Source organism: Anoplopoma fimbria, chromosome 3 (genome assembly GCF_027596085.1).
Source record: "Anoplopoma fimbria isolate UVic2021 breed Golden Eagle Sablefish chromosome 3, Afim_UVic_2022, whole genome shotgun sequence".
NCBI classification, from domain to species: Eukaryota; Metazoa; Chordata; class Actinopteri; order Perciformes; family Anoplopomatidae; genus Anoplopoma; species Anoplopoma fimbria.
In genome coordinates, this window is record NC_072451.1 from 15,509,937 (window position 1) to 15,536,200 (window position 26,264).

The window sequence follows — 26,264 nt, forward strand, 5'->3', positions numbered from 1 at the left end:
ATCCTTTTAAATAACCTTGTGACCTTGCAATATTGACTTCACAGTACAATAACTTTTAACCGTGCAATACTCTGGTTTATTCTGGCATTAATGCTGCTTTATTTAAACTGTACATTTAAACCAATATTCTTATTTATTTATACAATGCTTTATTTAAACTGTACATTTAAACCAATATTCTTATTTATTTATACAATTCTATTATATTTATTTATATTATTCTATTTTATAATTTTTTACACACTTAAGAGACCTCATTTTTCAGCATTATTATTTGCACTGTTGTTATATATATTGTAGTAAAATAATTTACATATCTTTTTACATACTAATATTTCTATTTTTTTGTATTTTTTTCATAATTTCTCCATGTTAAATCTTTCTGGTCTAGAATGGGAGTAGTAATGTTATACGTTTTCCCTCCAGGAATCAATAAAGTAGTTCTGTTTCTGATATATATATTATAATATCCTTGCCTTAGAGAGTGAGGTTTGTCCCAAAGCTTGCAGCTGTATTTATACACTCAACCTTAAAGAATAATGATCCATTCTGCTGTGAGTGGGACTACAAATGAAGTTCCCTCTGTCAAGGAGTAGGGGGGAGTAGTGGTCAGATTGGAATTGGGCCAGTGGGATAGATTTGTTGTACCCTGATAACATCACTACGACATCATTGGGGTTATTTTCTCTGACTTGACTAAGCCCCTTGAGCAGTTTTCAAACGTTCTCATAGCCTGAGTTGAATTCCTCTGGTAAACTGACCTTAATGTATGAAATTGGTGGACTTCCCCTTTCACTCTCATGTCATCTTGCATGATAACATATCAATAGCTTAGAGCTAAATGTATCAACATATAAGCCAAACGCAGCATCTTATTATAGAAACATATGAGCGTTCACTGTTAGGATCTGCTTGAGAGTCAGAATCCGGTTTTAGTTTGAGTGACTGAGAGTAAATATTGCACTGGCTATGCTGGCATCACAAAAAATAAAAAAAACCACACTCTTTCCAGTGTTACCTAGATCTTAGACTGCTCAAGTCAAAAAATTGTCTGGGCCAATAACCCTTTGTCTCGCAGCCCATTTGTCTTGAGTCCTTGGCACAGCGGTTGACAACCACTGTCTTAGAGGCTTCATATGGATGCTAATTGGAGCGCAGCGGAGAATCAGGACATGTGTTGCATCCTCTCCTCTCTCCCACGGATCCCGTCTCTTCTAGTCATCGTCTATTTTCTTTCTTCAGGCACTCAACCCTGGCTTCCAGTTCCGATAAAGTTTCCTCAACATCTCCTAGTTGACTCCATCTAACATCTCATTCCATCAGTTAATCTTTATCTTCACTGACCACCTCAGTCTTTTATCCCTCTCCAATTTTAAATAAAAAAATTGAGTGAGCGAGCAAGAGATAAATAGAGGTGGAGAACAGCAGCTCTGGTGTCAGTGAGCCATCCCACCAACGCCACCAACACACATCAGAGGCCCCCGTGTGCAAATGTGTTTGTATGGATAGTGCATGCTGTGCCGGAGGGCAGGGAATTTTAAATCAGGCGTCCAAGGAAAATGATACAGCTGAATATTTGAATATTTATTCCTTATCAGAAGCTGGGATATTAATGAGGGTAGCTGTGACTGAGCGGGTTACGGAGAGAGAGAGAGAGAGTCTGGCCGTTGGTGACAGGCAGATGGTGTGCTTACTCCTCTGTTTTTGATGTCTTAGCAGAAAGCACATGAGCTCTGCCTAGTGTTTATCCTCTGGAATTACATGAGACTGAACACGTCTAACAAGGAAGTGGCGATGTTATGATATGATGGCAGTATTCCCTGTTCATCTGTAGTCTAGTGGGTTGTTTTTCTAACTTTCTAACTTTTTGGTTACAGTCTCCAGAAATAAGGAGTATAACCCAAGGACAAGTAGATTTGTACACATTTTTTTTGAAAGAGATATGGAAATATTGCTGTGTTAAAGAAATAAAAAACACCATAAAATACACTGACGTTACTGCTAACCACCAAAGATACACTACCAATACCCATAAGTGTAAAAGGACATTATTATATGCCTATTCAGAGTTAAATCAGGATTGACACCACTCTCATGTCTGATATCAGTTAAATATGAAGCTACGGTTAGCTAAACTTAGCTTAGCTTAATGAAACCACAACATGTCGTTTCAGGTTTTTGTACAGAGTAAACTCTGTGGTGTAATGAGTAAGTTAATGAGCTTTAAATGTGCTAGTATGTAGATTTGTATTAACCTTTGAACAAAGCCAGGCTAGCTGTTTCTTCCTGTTTAGCATCATTGAGCTAAGCTAACCGTTTCCTTGCGGCAGCTTAACGGACAGACATGAGAGTGGTGTCAATCTTCTCATCTAACTCCAGTCAAGATATTAACATATTTTATTTAATAAGTTAACAAGCATAAGCACAAAATAAAACACTAAAAGGTCACTTAAACTATACAGATGTCACAGGAACATTGGAGTTCCTTCATAATTGACACAACTTAACTTTCGCTGACTCTTGGAGCCACAGAGTCAAAGAAGCCAACGAGTGGAACAAATCTCCCCCCTCCCTTTATCTCCTTTAACATTCACTCTGTTGGCCTGTTCCCGTCTTAATGGAACAATGTAGCAGCATTACCAGCGGCTCATCCTTGTGATCCTGTCTCCCTGGGGTCCCGGTCCCCTTCCAGTAGTGTGTGAATGTAGGTCGACTGCGCTGTGATTTGGCGGGCCTGTAGTTTGTTTGGATGAGGAGTTTCACTGTTTTGTTTTAGCAGACAAGAACTGCAGGCACCTTTCTAAAATTATTCTCATATGATAGAAGTTTAGTTTGAAGATGTTACAGTGTAGTGGGGAATCATGAAGTGTGTTCTCATCCAACTATTTGTATGCACACTTTCAGCTTGTTAACTCCGGAAATATGAAGAAATAAAAAGATGAAATTTCACATCAATATTTATTTTTTGCTTAGTTGAGGGGGAATAGCTGGTATATCAACAAAAACAAAATGTAACAAAGTGCAATGGAAACATACATGAAGCTCACTGCTACTGAGGAGACAAACAAGAAAATAGCGGCAGATCTGTGTGGAGTGATGAGACTTGAATGAAAATACATTTGCTGAAGAAATTCTGATCCAATTTGTGCTACAGCTGGATGGACACTTAACATTTGTAGCTTTGTGGTTTCTTAACAGGGACAGGAGTAATTTGACATTTGGGAAAAATGTTTTTTCAGTTTTGCACCGTGAGCTAGATGAGAAGATTGGTACCACTCTCATGCCTGTATGCTTAGCTACGCCTGGTGGATGGTTAGCTTAGCTTAGCATTAAGACACGAAACATGGGGACACAGCTAGCCTGGTTCTCTCCAATAATTACAAAAAACAACCTAGTAGAACCTTTTAAGCTCACTAATTAAAATGATATATTGTGTTTCTTTAATATTGGTCGCACCATAGATAGATATCTTTATTTTCGTGTCATGCACAAAACATGCCCAACCCTCATGGGTTTTCAAGACACCAACAATACAGCTGCAGTGGACCCACATCTCATCAAGTCACATATGATTACAAAATAACAGGTTGCTTCACCACTCAATCTTAAACAAAACATTCTGCCATACTTCATGTTTATTATTATCTTAGTCATCCATACAGTATTCTTTAATATTCCTGCAGGGACTTACTGTGATATTTGTCTCTTTCTAACAGCTACTACAGAATTACATCTTATCCTTTTTCAAGGAAAAGAGTTCCTAAAGCATCATTTGGCATTTTTGCAGGATCTATTGCCTCCCCTTGTTTGAAATCCTCACTCTGTCAGCTTGTTGTTCACAGACCAGACGTACAATTTATCACAATGTTCTCTACAGGCACAATTTCAAATTGCAGAAGGCTGCACTTTTTTCTCCGGGAGAACGATGTTCTAGACAGCTTCCTAAGAAAGGTATTTTTTATGTTATGCAGAATCTGTGGCCTGTAAACAATGTATTTTCCCAAGGGAAAATCATTCAAACTAAGAACCCAGGCTGCACATCTTTCAAAAGCTGAGAAAGAAAAACGGTTCTGTTGTATTTCAGCCCGTATCTCAACTGCAATATTGAGCAAAAAAGGAAACAGCAATAGGCCTGTGATTTCTTTTGTTTCTTTGTCAGCACTGTGCAGCCTAGAGGCAACACGCTCCATGTTCCAAATGGATCAACAGACTACGATAGATTTGTCTCGTCTACACTTCCATCCGCTCGTCCAATCATCCGTCCATTTATTCACCCGTGTGTTGCAGCGAGCAGAGTTCTCATCTGAGGCGAGCAAAACAAGAGGGAGAGGAAAAAGGGCAGTGTGTTTGGAGCAGAGCAGAGCCTTATTCCTCTGACACAAAAGCTCACTCTGATCCCTGGAACACAATAGAGCCAGCCCCCCTGCACCCTTGGGCCAGGCAGTAAATAATACCCATAATGCAGCATGTCTGTGACTGCCGGAATCCCTCGTGGCCATACTTGCCCAGTTTGTAGAGGGCTGTGCCAGAGACCTGATGCCAGGCAGCAGCCTATAATGCCAACTTATAGATGCCATATCCTGGCACACGGCACCCATTATTCTTATTCTCATTCAGCTCGCCTTATGGACATTAAGATGTGTTTTTGTGCCTTGAATTGAATTGCCAGTCAGTGCCCTTCAGGTCTGTAGTGTATTTACTGTACAAAAGTGTTTAGACCAGCATACAGACCCTCGTCTCCTCCATCACGCTCCGTGGCCTCGTTTAGAACAGTTACTCAACGCAGCCATGCTTGTCACACCAACAATAACGTAGCAGTGCAGCTCATGGCGGCTTAGATGAAGCAGATACAACAATAACAGTTCTCACAAAAGTAATAAGTCCCATGGTGATGCTCCCTAAATAAAAGAACAAGGCGCACACACAGAGACTGCAGGTTCACTGCAACGCTTCCTGCTGCACTCCCCAGAGCTCCCGTCATCTGCTCAAAACAGCTCCGCTGAAGGAAAACTGGGAATTTACCAGCAGAAATAAAACAATTACATCTTTGATTCCCCTGAATAATTCACAAGTCGATGTTTGTGCGATTCTGCATGAACGTGCGTTGGGAAGACACTGGGCAATCCCTCAGAAACAACACGACTGTGCTAGATTTTATGGCCTCAAAGTTGAGGGGTTGGGAATTTAAGAAGACTGATTAACAGCTATTGGTTTCCAGGGAGTTGAGTTGTGGCGGGCCAGTGTAAAGCTCCACAGCGCCACACTGTGGTGAAAACAAAGTCGAACACTGACATACCGGGTTTTTCTCTTTTATTTCAAAATACAGGGCAACAGCAGCCTAGACACCAAAAGTAAACTTACACATCAGCAGCAAAGGCAGCTCACACAGAACAGCCAGCAACGTGTTCATCCTTTACGACAAAAGCTCACAGATACGCACACAGCGTGCAAATGCACTATATGAAAATATACCTGGAGTTAAATGGGGATCATGTGCAGTGGTTTAAGTGATTTAAAGCAACAAACATTGTCAAATGATGCCCTTTGGATACATTAATGTGTCTCAGTGGTCTTCACCTAAAGCGGCATGGGGTATCATATGAAGTCTTACATCATGGCTATTTAACTGTAATACATATAATAACACCAAGAACCCTGGGAGTAAACCCCCAGCTGCCCCAGTTATATTTACTGTCTGCACTCGCTGACGTGACGGACCACTAGTCTCGCCACATATGGGCATGGGATGTGTGTGTGAGTGTGTGTGTGTGTATCCACTGAGCACCCACACACTGGTCTTCAGGCGGTTTGTGTGACTGTTATTCATTACAGTACACCATGATGTATTTTTGGCTCTGAACTCTCCAAGTACTCCAGGGAGACTCTTAGAATAATAAATAATTGCGACACATCCAACTAAATATAGAAAAATAAAAACTAAAAACTGAATTTTAGTCCAAGTTTGTTGACTCGCGCACACAAGCAATTTTCTCTCAAAAAGGGAATGATTGTCAGCTGCTATCCGACATTCTCGGTCCTTATTCAAACTGAGGCGCAGACGGCCTGTTTCACAAACTAAGGCACTCAATTTGGAGACCACGCCGCCCCTCATACATGGGTCTGCATCAACCCCATTCAACCCATGTTCGGTGGTTCCATCAGCCTCCAGCCATTCCAGATTTTGGTCCTCTCGGCTCGTACCGGAGAGTGACCACATACTCTTCTTTCTTTTTCACCGTCTCGTTCCGTCAGTCACACGTTGATCTTCTTCAGCTGTTCGTAAGTGAGGAAGAACTGGATACAGAGTGAAGGGCCATAGGCGAGAAAAGTGAACATTGTTGCCGAGCATGGGAGGCTCACTGAGGAATTTTGGCTCTTTCTGTACTTCAGCTCAAAGCCTCCCTTGTTACCTCAGACTACTCGGCTGTAACAAGTCAATAATCTCATTACATTTTTTAGGCCTGGTTGGAGCACGATGACACCCTGACAGAACTTCTCTTTCCCCTGTAACTTGGCCTTTCCAGACAGACTTTCATTGAGTTCACTGTCCACTTCCTTTTTTCTCCCCTACTTTCTTTCTTCCTCCTTCCCCCACTGCGGTCCCCCCTAGGTCCTCTCTAGCCAGAGGCAGTGAAGCACTGAGGCAGTAGTTTCCCAAACTTACATAAGGGAGTTAGCTGGCATTAGGTTTAGCTTTACTCCACTGGAAAGCATGGCTTTTAATGCCAAACGTCACTGAATGCGTAATAGAATTAACAACTTTTCCCTGCTGATTTCTCCAGCTCAAAAGATATTGCATCACAAAGGACATATGTAAACAGAGCGACACGCTAATGAGATGGTTAAAGGATACAATGATGTTCCACGGTCCCAGGCGGAGCCAGTTGGGAAAGAAACCCTTGTAGAGGGCCATGAAGCCCTCGGAGCGCCACGTCTGAAGATAAAACAAACATGTTAAAAACCAATTTTATCTCATTATCCTCTGATAATTGTTCTTAAGTCCTCTTTGGGCGTTTTTATAACTGGGCTAAGGAAATCCGTTATATTAAGGTCTGCTCTAGATATTACAAATCACCATATTATATTAAATACTCCTCCAGGAGGCAGAATTCCCATGTAAACTCAAGTCTAGAAATACGAATAATTTTGATGTCATTGGTGGCTTTAAATGTCAAAGGTTTGTGAAAGTCATGAAGATGCTTATTCTGAAAAGGGGTTTTATTAGCAATGTATTACTGCACGCCCGTAAAGTTGTGGGAGTGACAAGAGATCATTAAAAAAAAAAGAATAGTCAAACTTAAAGCATAACAGGGGATGATATCCTTTCTCTAAATCCTAGTGTGGGGGCAAGCTTTAAAACATACAACATTATACAACAGGCTGAACAGCGCTGTTCATAACAAGTCTACAGATTTTATTTCTGGAATCAGTGGAATTTAGTAATCATAGACAATCTGAACAGGAACAAGTATATGGTGACTGACCTGCAGTATGCATGCCACTGTTCCCTGGCACAGAGCTACTCCTCTCTGGTTCATCATGCGTGTCCGGACTACGTCCACTGGGTTAGAGGCCAAAGCTCCCGCCAGACCACACGCAAAGCTGGACCTGGGGGACGAATAGACACAAGATTGAATGATTACCTGTGAATTCTTTCATTTTGTAGAATGACAGTGGAAGGGAGGGGTAGTAACTGTAATTTAATTTAATATTTGTTGCTAAACACTCATCGCTGTGATGTGTGTGTGTGTGTGTGTGTGTGTGTGTGTGTGTGTGTGTGTGTGTGTGTGTGCTGTTGCCACAAATGTATCAAACGTTATGTGTTTTGAAAAGCTTGAATTCCAAGTCAAGGGGTTGAATGACTTGAAATATCTCATCTGAGAAGGCAATCGATTGACAATGGTCAACACATACAGATTGAACAGGGCTGTGTTTCTCTTACTTCCACCCAAAGATGTTGAAATGTGTCTTGCCCTGACAAGCAAATACTCCTGGTGAAAACATCACATGAGTTACAGGAGGATGATCTTCAGGTGACTCTGCAAACTTACACAAAGTGTGTGTACACGTTGTCCCCCATGTGACCCGACAGGATCAGATGCTTCTTAGTGATGTCATAGACCGGTAGCTCGACCCCGACCACGATGGCCGCCCGCTGAGCCGTTAGAGAGACGCCCTGAAGCAGGAGGTGAAAGGGAATGTTACAGGATTGAGGATTTGAGCATGAAAGAGCATTGTCTTTGTATCTGTAACCCGTGGAGACTGAGGTCATTTAGTAAAGCAAACTAGACATTTTTTCCAGGTGTTCTGTACCTTCCACAGTCCTCTTGTTCCCTCCTGCTGGTAAATGTTGATGAAGTTGCCCATCATACTGCCCTGGATCACATTTCCCTGAGCTTGCATGCGGATCTGGAAGAACAGACAGACAGAACTTGAAAAAATGAAAGTAATCACAATCAGTGCAAAATGCTGTTGGTTCGCCAAGACAAGTATGGGGGTGTATTTATCTGGCTGCCATTGGAATGCAAAGGCAAAAAAGTTAGAGGCAGTTTTGGGAAGCATGGTCTCCTAAAGTGTTTTCCCTCCCCTCTCTCTCTCTTCAATTCCAGGAATTCTCCAGATCTTGCTTGACTTGTTTTCATTAGGAATGGCTGCCGTTTGCAGATCAGCTTTAGTTAGCTGGTTTGTCCAGCTCCTTGATGACTCGGGGGGTCATAGCTAGAACACGTTGTGACAAAAACGCAACGTTCCTAACCTGAAGCAACTTCTATTAGTCTGTTAAGCCCCCACAAACATGCAACGTGGACGGGAGGTAATTACACGGCAAGGAGAAGGTGGGCAAAACATCATGAGTCCAGATAAGCATGTGCACACACACAAACACATCATAGTCTTGCACCCATATCGTTTACAGAACACTATGTTAAGCTGAAGAGGCTTCAATCTATAAATAATCAACAAGTGGGGTCTTGATATCACCAATATGCACTTCGCTCTACTCGGCATGCAACAAAATGACCACACCTACAGCCTGGGTTACCTAGCTCACATAGAAAGGGCAAATTCATCTCGGTTTTTGAAAAACAATAACTGAACTACAGTCCTACTCGAGGCTGCACAAGTAGTTACAGCTGTATGAGTAAAAAACAACTTGCTTCAGTTCCAATAAATTGCCAAACCTGCTCGGCTGCTTAGAGAATCCCTGACGCCTGGACAAAACAAGAAAAATAAGACACAAGCTTGATGGGTGCAAATAGCTACCTTCAGAACATCAGTGGGGTTGGCGATGGAGGACGAGATGACACCAGAGAGAACACCACACATCACATTAGTCAGCAATGTCTCATCTGAAAAAGGAGGAGAGTGGGAGGCAGACTGTAACTGTGAACATGCAGCATTTGATACAATGCATCAGGCGCTCAGTCGCTGTTTGTCTTAACACTGTTTTGTAGAAGCACCAACTGTTAAACTTAGCTCTTAGTATGAAATAAATGAGGTGACATACTTAACTAGGTCACACACACATTGACATTTCAGGAGGACTGTGTATATGTTGAGGGCAGGTAACCGCCTGCCAAAATGTGTGCGAAGTGTGTTTGTGTGTGGTGGGGGTAGGGGGGTAAGTAAGTAAGTAAAATATATTTATAAAGCGCTTTTCACAGACAGAAGTCACAAAGTGCTTCACAGCAGCAGAATTTCAGACAAGCAAGAAAACAAATCAATAAAAAAAACAAGGCATTAAACATGAAAGTGTGTTAAGAAGGTACAAAAGACAGTCAATAAACAATAAAAACACAAGTTAAAAAGCATATTTTTAAAAAAGGGGGGGGGGGGAGATACTGGGACTGGGACTCACCCTCTGGTCTGTCGACCAGCAGCCGCTTCAAGCTCTGGTATGTGCCAATTTTAATGGTCCCATAGGAGGCCTGTCGCAGCATAGCAGGAGCTATTCTGTAGAAGCCAATTCAAGTTAGGTTAGGTTTATTTATAATTCCCAGTACTGCAATATCTTATCAGGCTTAAAAGACCCACAACTGTGGCTCCTGGCCCTGGCATAAGCCCTTAAAGAAAAACGAAAACACTGAGGTGAGTAGAGGGGGTGCAAAAAGGTTGCTGGGAAAATGGCTTTCACAAAAACAGGAAGTGCACAAAAATGACGAAATGGAAACATTTAGAAGAAATACTAGGTACAGTAGGATAATAAACAAAAAAAATAGGTCCAGCACTTGTGTAGTTAAAACATGGTTTGGATGACAAAGATATAGAGACTCACAACACATTGATCCACCATACTGACCCTGAATACAGCGCGCGGAGCCCCTCCTCTCTTCCTATCCTCGCTATAGCGTGCAGCATGCCTCTGTACCGGATCTCTCGATATCTGCTGTCGCCTACTTGGCCTTGAACTTGAAGACGCGTCTTGGCTAGGTCGATGGGGAAGGTCCCTGCAACACAAAGCATGGAGTACTATCGTATAAGACTTTAAATCACAACAGGGATGTCAATAATTAACGTTAATCCACGGAGCTCGGCCTCCCCGCCCTCTATTCATCACTCACCGCATTCTGCCGTCACGGAAGCGAGCCCGCCGAAAACAAAGGGCTTCCAGTTGACGTTAGACATTTTCTCAACAGCGTGTACCGTATCACTGCGGAAACCAGCCGGCGAACCGGTGAGCTGGGGGGGTAATGTCAAACTCTGAAACTAATACCCAGCGTGCAACTGCGTTTCAATCCCGACCGGCGTTTGAGAAGTCCAGCCTCGCGTGGCCCCTCCTGCTGCCGGTCTAAGACGAAGCTCCGCCCACCAGCTCCTCCATTGGCCACTGATTTCACTGTCCCCGCCTTACGCCTGTTGCTAAGCAACCGCTCCAGACAGAAGAAAGGAGCCGAGATATAAAATAGGCGACAGTATTGCTTCCTTTTCATTTCCATCTTCCCAACAAAGAAACCATTTATTTTGATTATATTGTTAGACAAATTACACACACACAAGAAAAACAAAAAATGGAAATGAACACAGTGAAGTCAGGGTTTCTCCTAATTAAATAAATAACTTGGAACTATATATGAAATCTATTTCCTGTACATATATCTAATTCCTATCACTATATTTGAGATGCAATATTCATTTTTAATATAAGTAATCCTCTTAAAATCACAGCTAATGTCATTGATGGAGATGTTTAATGATAGATAATGCTGTATTTGCATCTTTATAAGAAAGAGCACTGTTCTTTAGGGTCTAATATTTACATATGATATATTTGACATTCAACTCCAGCATCTTTTAAGGAGGATAAAATAATGACAACATTTTCACCTGTAACTTGAAACAATAATGGTATTGTCTGTTATGTAAATAAAGATGGAAAAAAATATTTTATTCTCATAAAGAACAAAATAACAAAATATAGTATGAGTATCGATTTTATGTAAAAATCTCAACATTGTCATTACAGATCATTAATTAGATGTTTAACTAACCCACCTGGAATGTCTTGTCTGTTTATGTGCACATTTTTGTTGATGATTTGCTGATGATGTCAACACAAAATCCTACACATCCTGCATGTAATCATCACTAAGCTACAGAGGGTTAATGTGAAATTGTATTGATACTAAGTATGATATGACCTGAAAATGTGTTATTACAATAAGGCAATCTAAACCTTTGAACATATGAGCACAGCAGATCTCAACTCTTGTAAACACTGTTGTTCATCACCCTATTCTGCTGCCCAGCTGAACACATAATACATATCAGCACACTAACTTTACCATGTTACTAGTACTGTATCACAGAAAGTGTCCTTTTGTCAATCTCTTATTTCATTTAAAAAAATTGAATTTACAGAAATCAATACCATAGCTAAAACAAAGTCTGCAGAATGTAAATTTCAGCTGTCTCAGTTTAAACCTCAGATTTTGAATCAGTCTAGCTATCTGACTCAAGACCCAACATGCACATAACACACCTAGCAGACCAAGACCCAACCAGCTGTGTTTGATCCATTTTTGGTTGCCGTAGTATGGACAGAGTGAGAGGTCATGTTTGTTTTTTTACCACTCTCTGTTTTTCATTAAACAGTTGTCTTTTTACTAGCTCTCTAGAATCCAACTAGAAGTTTGGAGGAACACATAAAGATGAGTCTACAAACATACATCATAGGTCATACAGTACATCATTGGAACTTAACTTATAACCTTTTCAAGGAATGTGTGTGACACCGATCGTCCTAGCGATGAAATAGAACATTTATTTTACTAAGTTGTAAAGAGATCAGAGGTCACAGAACATCTTGAGCCCACATGTGATTCAGACTTTTAAGGAGTGCGAAGGTCCAAAAGAAAACTTTGTATTGTAGTTATCTGAGAGCTACTCCTATCTGTTATTGGCAAAAAGGCAATTCAGTTAATGCTAATCAGTAGAGAGTAAATTTAGTTGAAGAATAAACTATAAAACAAAATAAGGGATGTAAATCCAAATAATATAAAATTGAGCATAAGGCATTACTGACAGATAACTATTCATACAAGAAGCATCACAAATAATCCACACACAGAGAAGGAACATGAGTATGCATGTCTTTATTGCTGCATTTTGTTCATTTTCTAATAAATGCAATCTTCAGGAGCTTCAGTGTCCTTTTGGACCATCTCTGATTGGTGATTACATTTGACATGTGATGCAAATAGGCCATGGATAAATGTAAGTGTCATAGCCATATCATATTCTGCTTCAGTCATCTCCAGCGATGTCCACAATAGGCAAGAGAGCAAGAGGAGTGTGAGGTTTGATGTGGAGGCCTCTGACCCTAACACCACTTGTCTCTGGCTGTAAAGGTTCAACATAAGAAGGGTCAGTATTTGATCTGAGACTGCCTGGGGTCCATGTCGACAATGAGCTGGAATGTCCCAACAATGAAATGGAGGCAGGCAGATGTGGGTGTGTGTGTTCTACAAGCAATGGGTCGGTGTCATGTTGCCACATTTGATGCTGTGTGCTCGAGGAGGCAGAGTTCGTTAGGGATGACCCTGGACTCACTGGAGGTCAGGAAGCTCTTTAACAGCGTTTGACAAGCATCTACAACATTCCCATCATACCACCACAGTGAAAAGACGAGCGTTACAGATTTTCGTCCGTCACCACTTAAATAAGGATTTGGCTTTTGAAAGTTTTATTTAAAATACACTTTCTTCAAGGACTATATTCTCCCTTACAGTCACTACACTCAGTTGTAGACACTTGTCTCTCATTTCCTCAGTCTGCCATCACACCTCTTTACTTCATCATTTAATCAATATGTCATTGTGTCTTAATGGCAATGCTATGTGTCAATACTCAATTATGTTGACATCATACCAATATGCCTTTGTACCACAGATGTCAAATGTGTCATTTTGCCAATATGTCACCGTGAGCTGTGCAATTTGTTTATGTTTAAATGGTGCTATACCTTGTGTTTAATAGCTTTGTTGGGGCTGAAACTGATTCACATAGTGTGTATGTGGAGAGGGTGTACTGGGACATTGTGATTTCCTACTTTTTCTGTAAGATATTTCATCATAATGTTCTTATGTTGTTAATTACTCAGTCATAATCTCAAGTTTCTTGTCCATGTCCATCACTATATATCTGTCTTTCTGAATCAAATTTAATGAAATAGTAAAATTGAATAGCATGTTTTCTAAAAGAGTGCAAAACAAAGTGCTTCACTTAGAAATAAAAAGATCTGTAACACATAAATGCCCCCAAATACACAATATTAATACAGAAAATATGAATAAAACATGTAGTAAAATAATAACAGCGCTTAACTTGTATAGAAAAATAAATTGATACCTAAAAGAAACATATAGGTCATTCATCAACACCAGCCAATCAGCATCTTGGAAGGCAGTGAGCACCATATGCTTCACATTTTTATATTTACAAGAACAACACCTCCACTAAAATATGACCAAACATTTTATTACTTGCTCAGTCATGCCACCACCATAACGACACTTACAACAGAACAGGGCTCATAAATGGTGTCCTGTTACTGTTACCAGAGCAACCGCCATCCTGGACCATTTTGGTGTACGACACAGAATGAAAACAAGAAACATCACGAAAAATTAATACTTCTGCAGGTTACACTCTTTGATACACAAACAAATTACCAATCACATGGCAAATACTGAAGAAACAGACAAATAAATCACACAGGAGCGACATACCACAAATCAAAGTGTGTGATTACTAAAATGCAAAACTCAAACATGTCTTATAAAATTGAGAAAACTAAAATATTCCAAAAATAATCCCAAATAATTGGCTACAGTTAAGTTGCTTTAAATTGGAGGAAACATTTACTGTATTCTGCTGTAGTTTCATCTCTCTGCCACTAGAGGTCAGAACAACACCACTGTGATGTTCCTCCACACTCCCATTAAGGCCCCTGTTATTGACGGCTCTCTAACTAGCAGTGAATCTCTTGTGATGGTCACATTAAATATAGGCCAATCATTCCCTTCTTAATGAGCGGACACTATCTATACAGCTAATTAGGAAACACATATATTTGAATGACAATATGCATGTAGAACAGATAGTGACCGCTACCATAGGGCTTTGCTCGTAGGACTCGATGTTGTATGGATGACATGCTTGTCTGAGTGTAAGTGTGCTTCGCTTATCAAAGCAGATTTTCACAGGAGGAATGTGTCGCCTGTGTAAATACCTCAGCTTCATCTTATCTGTTTTCTATCACGTTTGTCCTTCTGGTCTCAGCTGCTGGGCAGCATTGAGTGTGTTCTCCTGACTGCAAGACATTCATCGAGAGCATATTTATTATGATCATATGCTAGTTGTATTGTTTGATTTATGGGTTGGCTATGGGTCAGTGACCACAGTATTGCCATCAGTACATTATTAACGACCAAGGAGACAAAAGAGTGTGTGTAAATGTTTGTGCACGTTTCTCTGTGTTAGTGAGTGTGTGTGGTGCGTGCACAGGGCGAATGCTACGTTCAGCATCGACAAACGGAAATAGATGAATGGAAATATTGCAGTTTTATCTGAAACCAATAAGCAGAGGGAAGTGTGGTGCGCCTAAAAATGGCCCTGTTTAATGTGGTGATTTGTCAAAAAGAGCCAGAGAACAGACCTGTGATAATGGAGGAGGGGATATATCTGTGTTTGGAGGGGTTTAAAATAAGGAAGGAGAATACAGTTGTGTCATTTAGGAGAGGGAAGTGAGAGTTCACACAGTTGCCTTATTTATCATTTGTTTGACCTGTATGCATAGTCACTCTAGAGTACAGGCCTAGGAACACATGCTCTTCAGAAATACTTGAATTATGATTGTGGAAAATAGCTGCAGTGCCTTGTGAAGTGAGGCATACATGAGAAAACGTGTGTTCCTGCTGCCAAAATCAGCTCTTTATGTGTGCACAAATGCAAAAACACCCACACATTCTGGTTTGTATAGCACTGATTTGTTTTTTTTTATGCTCTGGCACACGGTGCATTGTGATGTTAATGTTTCAGCTGAACATGGAGCGTTTGTTTTGCTCTCACCGTGAGTGACTGCAGGAACACTGTACAAATGTTTGTTAGGCCAGCAATTCTGTCTGCAGAAACATGTGTGTGTGTGATACTGTAAGACATGACAGTAAGTTGAGGTGACGAGGGTCACGAGACAGTACAATGTGTGACAGAGGATGCATGTGGATTCGAAAGTGTGCGGTTACATAACTTCAAACTATAAACACCACAATAGCCAACACACACATGCAAAATTGGAGATGTGTGAATTATCTAAATGAATCATTTGACTTTTTTTTAAGAAATTATGTTTATTCCCTCTGTTACCGAGAATAAAAAGAGCTGTATCAATCTTTTCATCTTTCAGTATGGAAATTAATATCTTATTTCCCAAAACCTCCACCTATAGAGTGCTGCAGGAATGATTCCCATTTTGACACGTCTGGCTCCCTCGAGTTTAGGTCAATGGGTTTTTTAAATGGGTTAATGGTTAGATGCCTGAAATAAGGTCTGTGGTTAACACAAGCTAAAGAGATTTAAACATTTTGTTCCATGACATACAATAAATCAGTAAATAACCCCCTTTTAGGTGTCTTAAAAAAGGTGGTTGCTAATAAGCGGCTAAATAAGATAAAATAAGTTGGGACTACAAAATGTCATCATGCCAATGAGTCAGCCTTTACAGCCAAGCGTGGTGTAGTTTGTTTATAGCCTAGCCTTAGCTTCTGGCGATTGTAATCACGCTCCAAAATCATTGTTCATAATCATAACTCGTATTTTCCACAGTTTCTACGATAATCCGAAATATAATGGGAAAATCCCTTTGGCCTTTTTTCGAGGGAACCAGTGCGATGCCAACTTCTGGGATTTGCCTACAAATATACATGTCATCCCTGTAGCACTCTATCCCTTCAAGGAACTGTGTGTAGCTTTTAGGGGGACCCATCGCAGAAATGGAAGATTTTCACAGGCGTCAGCCACTGCAGTTCTCCACACGTTGCACATGGGAGATGGTTGCAACCTCACCGCTAGAGCCCTCCAAATCCTATACACTGCACCTTTAAGCTCACGATAAAGGGAACGCATTGACAGTGTGATACTAATGGAAGTCAAGGGGTTGTTAAGACACAAGCTGCCTTTTCATGCTGAAGGGTTTAAACACCCACACATGTCCTAGATAGAGTAAACCTCCATCCCTCCTTTTGCTTCTGCCCTTTTCCTGCAGGAAATAGGTTTAACTCCATTTTGTGAAATGAGAATGCCTCTTTTTTTCAAACATAGCATTAAATTGGACCCATCATTATGTTTCCTTCAATTAAGGTAATTATTTGCAGAGGATAATCAGTGTCAGGTGAGGGTACACTGATGGGCACTGCCTCCCACACACACACACACACACACACACACACACACACACACACACACACACACACACACACACACACACACACACACACTGGTTGTTTTGGCCCCTCTCTTTGTGGTGAAGTATTTTTACCCCATCCTCAGGGCAGCACTGAACTTAATGGGAAGCGAAGGCTTGTCCACTATGGTTAGTGTGTGTGTGTGTGTGTGTGTGTGTGTGTGTGTGTGTGTGTGTGTGTGTGTGTGTGTGTGTGTGTGTGTGTGTGTGTGCGTCTTCATGTGTGTGTGTGTGTGTGTGTGTGTGTCTGTCCTAGTTGTTTACCGTGCCCCCTCTCACTCTGCTCCTAACACCCTCCAGCTCTGACAGCGTGGACTCATCCCCTACAACAACGAATGCGACACGCTGCTCTCTGATTGGACGGACGTGAGCTGCGACTTGCCTGCTCCTCCAATCTACATCCAGACTGGGTGTGAGAGGTGCGCGTCAGTCATACACAACCCACACATCATAGTTACGCAGAAATTGTGTTTTTTTCCATACCTATATTTTTACACTCACATTTATTCCCATAAATCCATGCTTTGGATTTAGATTCTAACACCATATAAGGAATTCTCATAAGACGTCATCACAAAACCCCAGGATTCATTGATACTGTTAATCGTCCTCCCACGAAGGCACTCGTGTCAATAATTATGTAAAAGATCTGCAGTAAGTGTGCGTGCACAGAATTGAGTTTGTGGGTGAGATTATCTTCGTTTGTGTTTCCTTGTTGTCCACTAAGCATCCTGCCTCCTCAGGGTCACTGCCCCGTAAGCAGGATTCCCCTATCAAGGACTCCAAAGAGCTGAAGGTGGAAGGTTTCTCCCTGATGGAAGAGCTCTCTAAAAATGGTCAAATTGGAGAATTTGCTGAAAACACGGATAAAAGCTTAACTTTGCCAAGGCCCTTGATGTTGACCTAAACCTTCAGCTGATGGGAACAGCTGACTTGCTGAACCTTGATGTTCCCTCAACGCATCCAAGAGGAAAGAGGAGGCTCGTGATAGTGAGGTCAGACGTGTGAAAAAGACGAATAGATCTGCTGTGATGCACATGAGAAAGGCACTTGGAAAGCCTTGGAAAGAAATGTTAGTTACAACATGCTGAGTGTACATTTTCTGGATAAATAAACCACAAAATGCTAAGAAAACATACAGACAAAGGGGGAACAATCGCTAAAAAGTTCTAGAACTCTGAAAAACTCTCACTGTGAAGGATCCAAAAATACCCCGCCATTTAATTCAGTTGGATTTTACTGACTGAGATTGACTAAAAGTGTGCAGAATTATCAGCGGAAAACAGACAATGACAGCCAAACAAGGAAAAGCACAATTTGGTGACATCACAGTTTGGAGCCATTCAGGTCCAATAAAAGAAGTCGGAGACGTCTTGGAAGGAAAAAATCAACAACTTCTCAACAGTTCCCGTTAAAAACCTCTACGTGAAGATCCCCAGCTTTACATGCAGACATATGCTAAACTTCACCAAGGACTCTGTAACAAAAACTTTTAAAAATCATCGTGTATCATCTCCCTATAAAAGGGCAAGATGACTTTGAAAACAGCTACAGATTATAATCGACCTCAAAGAAAACTAGTCATTTTCTAGGAGCCCCATGAACACCAAAGCCCGGAGGCACAAGAGATATTTCTAAAGTCTATAGATGGACTCTGCTATGCAAACAAACTGCACTTAAGAAACCCTCAATAAACCTCACAAGAAGAGCACAGGCAGTGAGTAATACAACATTTATATTTACCTGTATTCGATCTAAGCTTTTTGATGGACAGGGATTAAACAATAAAACTCTATACATTGAAATATGTAAATTTTTGCATAGGCAGTAAAATGCTACGACTGCAAAGCGAAAGAGAGAGAATCTATGGCTTAACTACAGTTAAACACAGAGTCTATTTTTTGTGTGTACTTACTGAAAGGTCAAAGCCATTCGAGCTGCAATGTCTGCATCCAGCAAAAATAACATTTGGATATATTCTTATACCAACATGGTCAGCCCCGTAGATGGAAAACTGCCTAAATTGTTTCAATATGTGTGTGATAATGGATCATTAATGAGTCTTCAGATAGAGATCTTTGCCAAATATGAAAGGCAATGCCAAAGAGGAACATTGGGGACAGTTCAGAGTCATCTTGAGTGTAGAAGGCCCATAATTCCAAGCGACACCCTGGGCACATTTGTAATAATCTCTAACACTCCTCTTCTCCGTTTAGGTCTGTATTTAGCGCCATTAAGCCAACGTATGTATCCTCTTCTCCAACACTCCTTCACTCTGCTCCCTAATAGTCCGGATTAACCGCTGCTTTTATAGACTCATCCATCTCCTCTGTTTATTCACTGGTTTCCCTCTCGTTCTGTTCCTCCCTCCATCTCTCTCCGCTCACGGGCAATTACACAAACAAATGCACTTTGTTTTCCTCGCAGTCCGACTTGAAGGCAAATGAATGGATTTAGCGGGCTATTGCGTTTTTACGTTTTGAGGTCAGTTGTTGTGTAATATTAGCGCTGAGAAAAGGTGAAGTCACAGTGTCACTCCTTCAATTTGCACAGTACATTAGCCATGCAGATTTATGTAAATTCCTGCCACAGAGTTTTGCTTCTGATTGGCCGGAGCTTAACGCCCCCGAGAAGCACACTCAGGGCTTAAATCCAAAATTTGCATAGCTTGACAGGAAGCAGGGGGGGGGAGGCAGAGAGGGGCGGCCTTTTGTCAGGTGACGTCGCCGGGTTGGCGATCGTCAGACATACGTAAGACACCCACATATGATTCAGACAAAAACATCTATAGGGCAGCACAAGCTTCGACTCCCTGCCATGGCTTCTGAAGGGCAAACCAAGGACAACCCCGGAGATTCCTGTTTTGTTTTTTCTGACCAAATATCTGAAGTGTTAAATTCTAGATGTTATGATTTGCCCAAAGCCTTTTAAAGGTTCAGCCGTCTTTTTAATTTCTGTAAATTTTTCTAGATTTGAAGAGGCCTTTCAAAAAAGGACCCACTGCTTTGATGGAGGAAAAACATTTTTTTCTCAACTCAGGTCACTGTAGATAACTGTAACTCCTTAAACTGACCAGCTGTAGGATGCAGCAATGTGTGTGTGTGTGTCTACATGCTGTTTATTGATTTGCTGCCATTTCCCTAAACCAGCCTGTAAAGTATAGAGCAGCTGGGACACACACACACACACACACACACACACACACACACACACACACACACACACACACACACACACACACACACACACACACACACACACACACTGATACCCTGGTGGGTTTTAAACAAAACAACATGTTTGACCTATAGTGTTACCGTAAGCGATCATAGTGATGTTTCAACTTTTCGACCGTCACACACCCACCGGTCCCCTCGTTCTCCCCCACACGCCGACCTCTCCCTCCACATCTCTTTCCTTCTTGTTTTCCTTCTGCTTGATTCCCCGAGGGGAGGAAAACTCCTCTTATCAGTCGCAACCAGATGCAGCACTGTGTGTGTGTGAAGATAATCCCCTGCCCCATTGGCTCAGCACTAACCCGTTTTTTTGGGGGGGGTAGCTGATGACATGGGGTTTATTTTAGAAAGAGCTGTATTTCATTTAGCATTTCAAAGGTTGTGTCACTTAAATGGCACACCAATAATTACAACATGAGACATCTAGGGGTGGCATTTTAGAAAGAAATCCTTACGTAACTCTTGGTTAACCAGTTTGTATTTGCATCCACTGACTGTGTTAGAGCATCAAACTGTGTGTGTGTGTGTGTGTGTGTGTGGGTGTGTGTGGGTGTTGATTTGGTATACAGTGACTCACTGGGCTTGTCTAAGAGCGTTAGTGTCAGTTCAGCTTATTTTGTTTGACCAGCCTGCTGCTCCAGAGAATCTGCTTTCCTCATCCATATTTGTGATGCCCTCCATTGTATGAGTGTGTGTGTTAGTTTCCATTCAGCCAAATCAACAGTCTGCCTGCACGTGAAAATGAACACTCCTCACTTCATTATGGGATGATTTTTCCATCACCAATCACCACAGCCGTCAACATCCATTGGCTGCAGACGCAGAACTGCTTTTTGATTCATTCCTCCATTCAGCACCTCAGCCATGATCACATGACACCAGTCTGTGTGTGTTACTGTGTGCAGCCCGATTGCCAAAATTGAGAAAAATGAAAAAAAACCTCTCCCCGCTGTAGTTGCCATAGTAACCAAGGATTTGCCGCATCTGGCAAATTATAGGGTTGCATCGAAGGGCGAGAGGATGTGTGCGTACGTGAAAGTGTAAAGCGCGTGTTGCTGTGAGTGTGTGTGAGTGTGTGTGTCTGTGTGTGTGTGTGCGTGCTTGCGTGTGTGTGTGATTGTAAGAGAGTGCGAACTTCTCCTGCATACAAAAAGCCGATGTTCAGGTGAAAATGAAAAGCAGAAATGGATGATCGATTGCGATTTCTGCAGCCGATCAATGTCAGATAAGACAGCACTCACACACACTCACACCACACAAAGAGACACACACCACCTGGATCATTAATACCAGTTATTAGACTCTAAAACTCAGCTCTCTGTACTGATGGGGTATGACTTTGTTGAGGACGAGTGAATGGAGACAGAAGTGAGAAAGAGGGAGATGTTGTCCTCAGTGACCTTGCAACAACATTATATCACTGACAGAGGGTGTACAGGTATGAGGAGAGAGAGAGAGAGAGAGAGAGAGAGCAGTGGGGTTCAGATGATCCCTGTGTGGAGATGTTGGGGGTCACAGTGATTCTCCTCCGCACTCTTAAATAAACCCTGTAAAAGAAGGTCAAGAGGAAACGATTGTTCCCTTCCAGTCATAATAGCGGCATGCAGTATTGGGCGACGGACTCGGTCATAAGTAATATACGCAATCAGAGACAAACTTAAGATCGAAAGCTGCATTTGACATTCACCATACGGTCGGTTGCTGTCCCATAATACAATTTTTCAGTGCAAAATTCGTCCATGAATATATAAAAATATAAAAAATATACTCCATTGCGAGTCTTAAAATCCAGAATGTCACTTAAAGGTGCTATACATCCATAAACCCACATCACAGGTGTTTTCAATTACTGCCTAATTAGGCCTCATCTCAGGACAGTTCCACATGTAAAGGTGAGAGAACATACACCTTTTTTTGGTACAAATGTTTTATCTGTTTCTATTTTTCACCAGTTGTTTTCTTATTCTATTTTGGTGTTACCTTTATACTAATTATCCATTTCTACTTTCATTGGTCTGCCTTTATTTAATTGGTGTACTGAAATGTTTTTAACTGTATTTTCCCCACAAGGAGCACTTGTAACTTTCGTTTTGAAAGGTCCTATTTAAATAAATACAGTGACACAATTCTCTGCATGTCTCTACCCAACATAAACCTGAGCAGAGATCTAATCAATAGTTATCTGAAAACACCTGTGTGAGTGTGTGGGGCATTCAAACCACAACTTAGTACCCATTCTGAACTCATCATGCAGAGTGGCACCTCTTGAGGATTACATTTTATTTTATCCATGTTGTAGCAGGTAATGGTATCTTGTTGAAATTATTGAAATTGTAGGATTGTTTAATCTATGACAATAATAAGATTAGCATGTTTTCTCTGTGAATAATGTTATTCTGAATCTAATAAAATAGTCTAGTCAGATACATGTAGTGAAGTTAAAAGAACAGTACTGAAAATACTTACATACATTGTACCTTGAAATTGTACTGAGGTATTATTACTTTACAAAGGTGAATTTCTGTCAGTTATGGAGCAACATGATCATTCATTTGGAGTTATTTCAAACAACCTAATGAATGTATTACCAATATTCATTCCCCTTTTTCACTCTGTTTTGGTCTCCACCAACTATTTTAAACAATTAGTTGCTAACTTTGGCTATTCTGGGCTAAACAGGGAATGTACAGTGAGTTTATAAGACATTTTTTGTAGCTGAGAACAGCTGCATGCTGCTGTTACTAATAACAGGGCAGGGATGAGTGTAAACCAAAACATTAAAGGTTTAACCAAAACATTTTTGCTAAAAGATCGAAAACACAATTTGCAGAGCGGAAGTTAACTGCAAAGTTGGGTGATTAATTCCTGTGGATTTGTCACTTTTGACACTGGTCACACAAAAATGTTGGAAAATGCAGCTTTAAGTGCCATAACTTTCCACCAGTTAAAGTAACACATTTAAATGCATCTTAAATTGGACTGATAGTGTGAAACATTGAGGCTGCAGTTAGTGACAGTGTGGGCTCCATGGTTGCTCTGATGGCTAGTGGCAGCGGGCAGCTAAGGTAAAATTAGATTACGACAGCATGTATACGTGATATAAGCAACATAGCATGCAGAGTTTTTGCAGGGGGTAAACAGGAGATGAGACCTGTCTAGTGGCTGCAAGCATTGCTGCATAAATCACAAGGGTAAATGGTCTGTGTTTAAGGTTTAACCACTCCCCATTAGAGAGTCATGTATGGCTGTCAGCATTGTGTTTATTGGGAACAATAAGCTATTTATAAACACCCGTTGGTATTACAGTATGAGAGTGTCTACCCTCTTAACCTCCGAGGATGATGGGAATCTCGTTTCCACCTTTGAACTGAACCAGACGTTGACATCTTTATTTTTACTGTATTTCAATTATATTAGCAAAAAAAGAAAAGAAATTGGGAGCACCTTTAGGAGGGAGGAGGAGGATGAGGAAGAAAAGGGGAAATGGGGGAGAGAAATGAGAAGTAAAGGGAGACGTGAGATGGACAGCAGATAGAGGAAAGACGGAGGAAAACAGAGGAAGAAGAAAGTGAATGATGCATGTATGTGTGTCTGTGTGTAGGTGTGAGCGAGGAGAGAGGTATACAGAGAGGGAGAGGTGTGTGAGGGCACCATTAACGCCTTGTACCATAAATCTCTGACAGTGTGTGTGTGTGTGGAGATAACAGAGGGATGTCTCTCTCCATTCTGGCTCTGTCAGAATGATGTATGCATCCCTTTCTTCCTCCCTGTGAAATATTACAGGGGCACCCTTGTGTGTGTGATCTCAGCCAGCGTGTGGCCGACATGTTTGGTAATTCTTCACCTCTTATCAGCGCTCACATGAGGTATTGCAGATGGGAGACTTGTGGCCGCCTGGGAAAAGAGGCAAAATGACCCAGAAACACAGTCACACACATAGAGATGGCCGGGAAACAAATAAAATTGAAAGAAAGTCGGGGCCAAGAGAGAAACAGGCAACAGCTGACAGTGACAGCCTTCTTGATGGAGGGCTACTAGCTTGACAGGTGTGATTGATCACATAATGGCGAGCACATTTTCGTCGCTCTGCTCCTCATTTAGCTGACAGCGTTTTCTTTATGGCACCTTGTGTTATGGTATCATAATCATGCCAGGGCCGTTGGAGTGCCCGAGGAATAAATCTTTATAAACCTCCCCCAACGCCACATGAGGTGCAGCTGAGCTGTTGCCGCCGCTCTGGCCTCTTTGTCGCCTTCACGCTGTTGCAAATGGCTGCCTTGGCTGTCAGTCAAATGACCTCATCCTTCAACTGCGTCATGGACAGAGAGAGTGGGGGTGATAGACATGGAGGAGGAGGGAGAGAGAGAATGTGTTCCTCCTCAGGTGACATCTCACCTGTAGCCCACGGGACTGGTGAGCGATCGTTTTGAATCTTAAGAATTAAGATGCGCTTATCAATAATTCTACATAAGCAATTAATTAAATAACTACTTGTATACACCCATACTGAACTACCACCCTGCTCTGTAGCTCAACAGAGCCTTTAAGCCTCTTATGGCTCTTTGTTTTGGTTTTCAGTTTCTCATCAACCTCTTTTCCAGCAGGCAATTTTTATTTCCATTTAAAAGACTGACTGTCAGTGACTCGATTGACCACCAACAAAGTAAGTTGCTGGTGAACAAAGTGGATCATTTAGCAAACTATTGATTATTCTCTCAGGAGTTGGTGGACACCATTTGGGACTTACATTCATCAGGTGGCCGGAACAGAATCAGAATGAATGCTGAGGTGTCAACATATCTGCTGAAAATGTAAATGGCAACTCTTTGCCAACATCATTAACAACTTTATAATCATTAATATGTCAGTGTTTTCATGTTTGTTCCACTGCCCTAAAGTGACCCAAAAAATCAATTCATGCACCTTTGATATGTCGTTTTTTTATTAAATAAGCAACAATCAGAGCATGAATTGCAAGTAGAACATCCTTATCTCTACATTCATTAAAGTTTAAGAATAGTGGTGTCTCCCTGGCAACATAAATAAACAACCCAACAGTATCAACAATTTCTGATTAGGTGGCAACCTCCGTGTCTGACAAGTGAAGCGAATGCAGAATTGCCTTAAACTTGCATTCTTTTAACAGCCATCAGCGGGCGACCCCTCTGGTTGCAGAAAGAACTCAGATTGCATAGAAGTCTATGAGAAAATGACCTTACTTCTTACTTTATTTATTACCTCATTAAACATTGTCAACATGAGTTAATGGTTTCAAATGCTAGTTTCAATTTGTCAATACAACATGATGTTTATTTAGTAAATTATGGTCCTATTTAGAGTGAAATAAGGCGTTGCTACCACAGCGTTATTCAGCGTTCGGTTGTACTTAGCTTCACCCTCTAGTGTAATTTCTGGTTGTAAAAACGCAAGATGATGTCGGCCAAAAACCAAGATGGCTCCTGCCAAAATGACCAACCCAAGGCTTCAAACGTGACGTCATGGTGACTACGTCCACTTCTTATATACCGTCTATGATTGTGATCAAGATTCTTATACACTGTTAAACGGTAACTTAACACACTCTCAAAATCTCTTTCATTTTTGCTGACCTCCAGTGGTTTAACTTCTCATCTTGTTTCAGCGATGTAGAAGTGTACTGAAACAGAGCACACAAATACAGACATCTCTCATGTGAAAGAACAAATATTCTTTTGCCAGATAGCAATGTGTTCATGCAGGACCCCATCACTTTCAGTAAGAAGTGGGAAAAGGGTGTATGTGAAAGAGACACACATAGAGGTAGTGGAGGAGAACACGTTTTCACATTTCATCTCGTAATGTCCTTAGAGGTATAAACCAGCCTTGTGGATCTCTGTTAGATGTGGTTTATGAAGCATACACCCTCTTGTACCAATTCTACCCTTTCAATGCACCATCCTTAAACCAACATTTGCCATTCGAAGGGTCTCTCTCCCATTTAAAGATGGTTTGAATACATGTGTATCTTTTTATGGTTAAAAGCTTTTTACTTTGATATGTTTTAATGCTAAACTGTTTAACTTCCCAGTACA

At 41.2% G+C, this 26,264-nt stretch overlaps 1 protein-coding gene across 1 annotated transcript; it reads right to left on the reverse strand.

The window, feature by feature from the left end:
* Nucleotides 1-5,299: 5,299 nt before the first annotated feature.
* On the reverse strand, nt 5,300-10,779 carry LOC129088804 (kidney mitochondrial carrier protein 1-like). Its single transcript, XM_054596035.1, has 9 exons — nt 10,560-10,779; nt 10,298-10,445; nt 9,857-9,951; nt 9,262-9,347; nt 8,314-8,409; nt 8,052-8,176; nt 7,485-7,608; nt 6,854-6,934; nt 5,300-6,294 (listed from the first exon to the last, which is right to left on the reverse strand). Exons 1-9 carry the CDS (start codon nt 10,621-10,623, stop codon nt 6,253-6,255), a joined length of 861 nt encoding a protein of 286 aa, XP_054452010.1. The 5' UTR covers nt 10,624-10,779; the 3' UTR covers nt 5,300-6,252.
* Between the last annotated feature and the right edge of the window lie 15,485 nt (nt 10,780-26,264).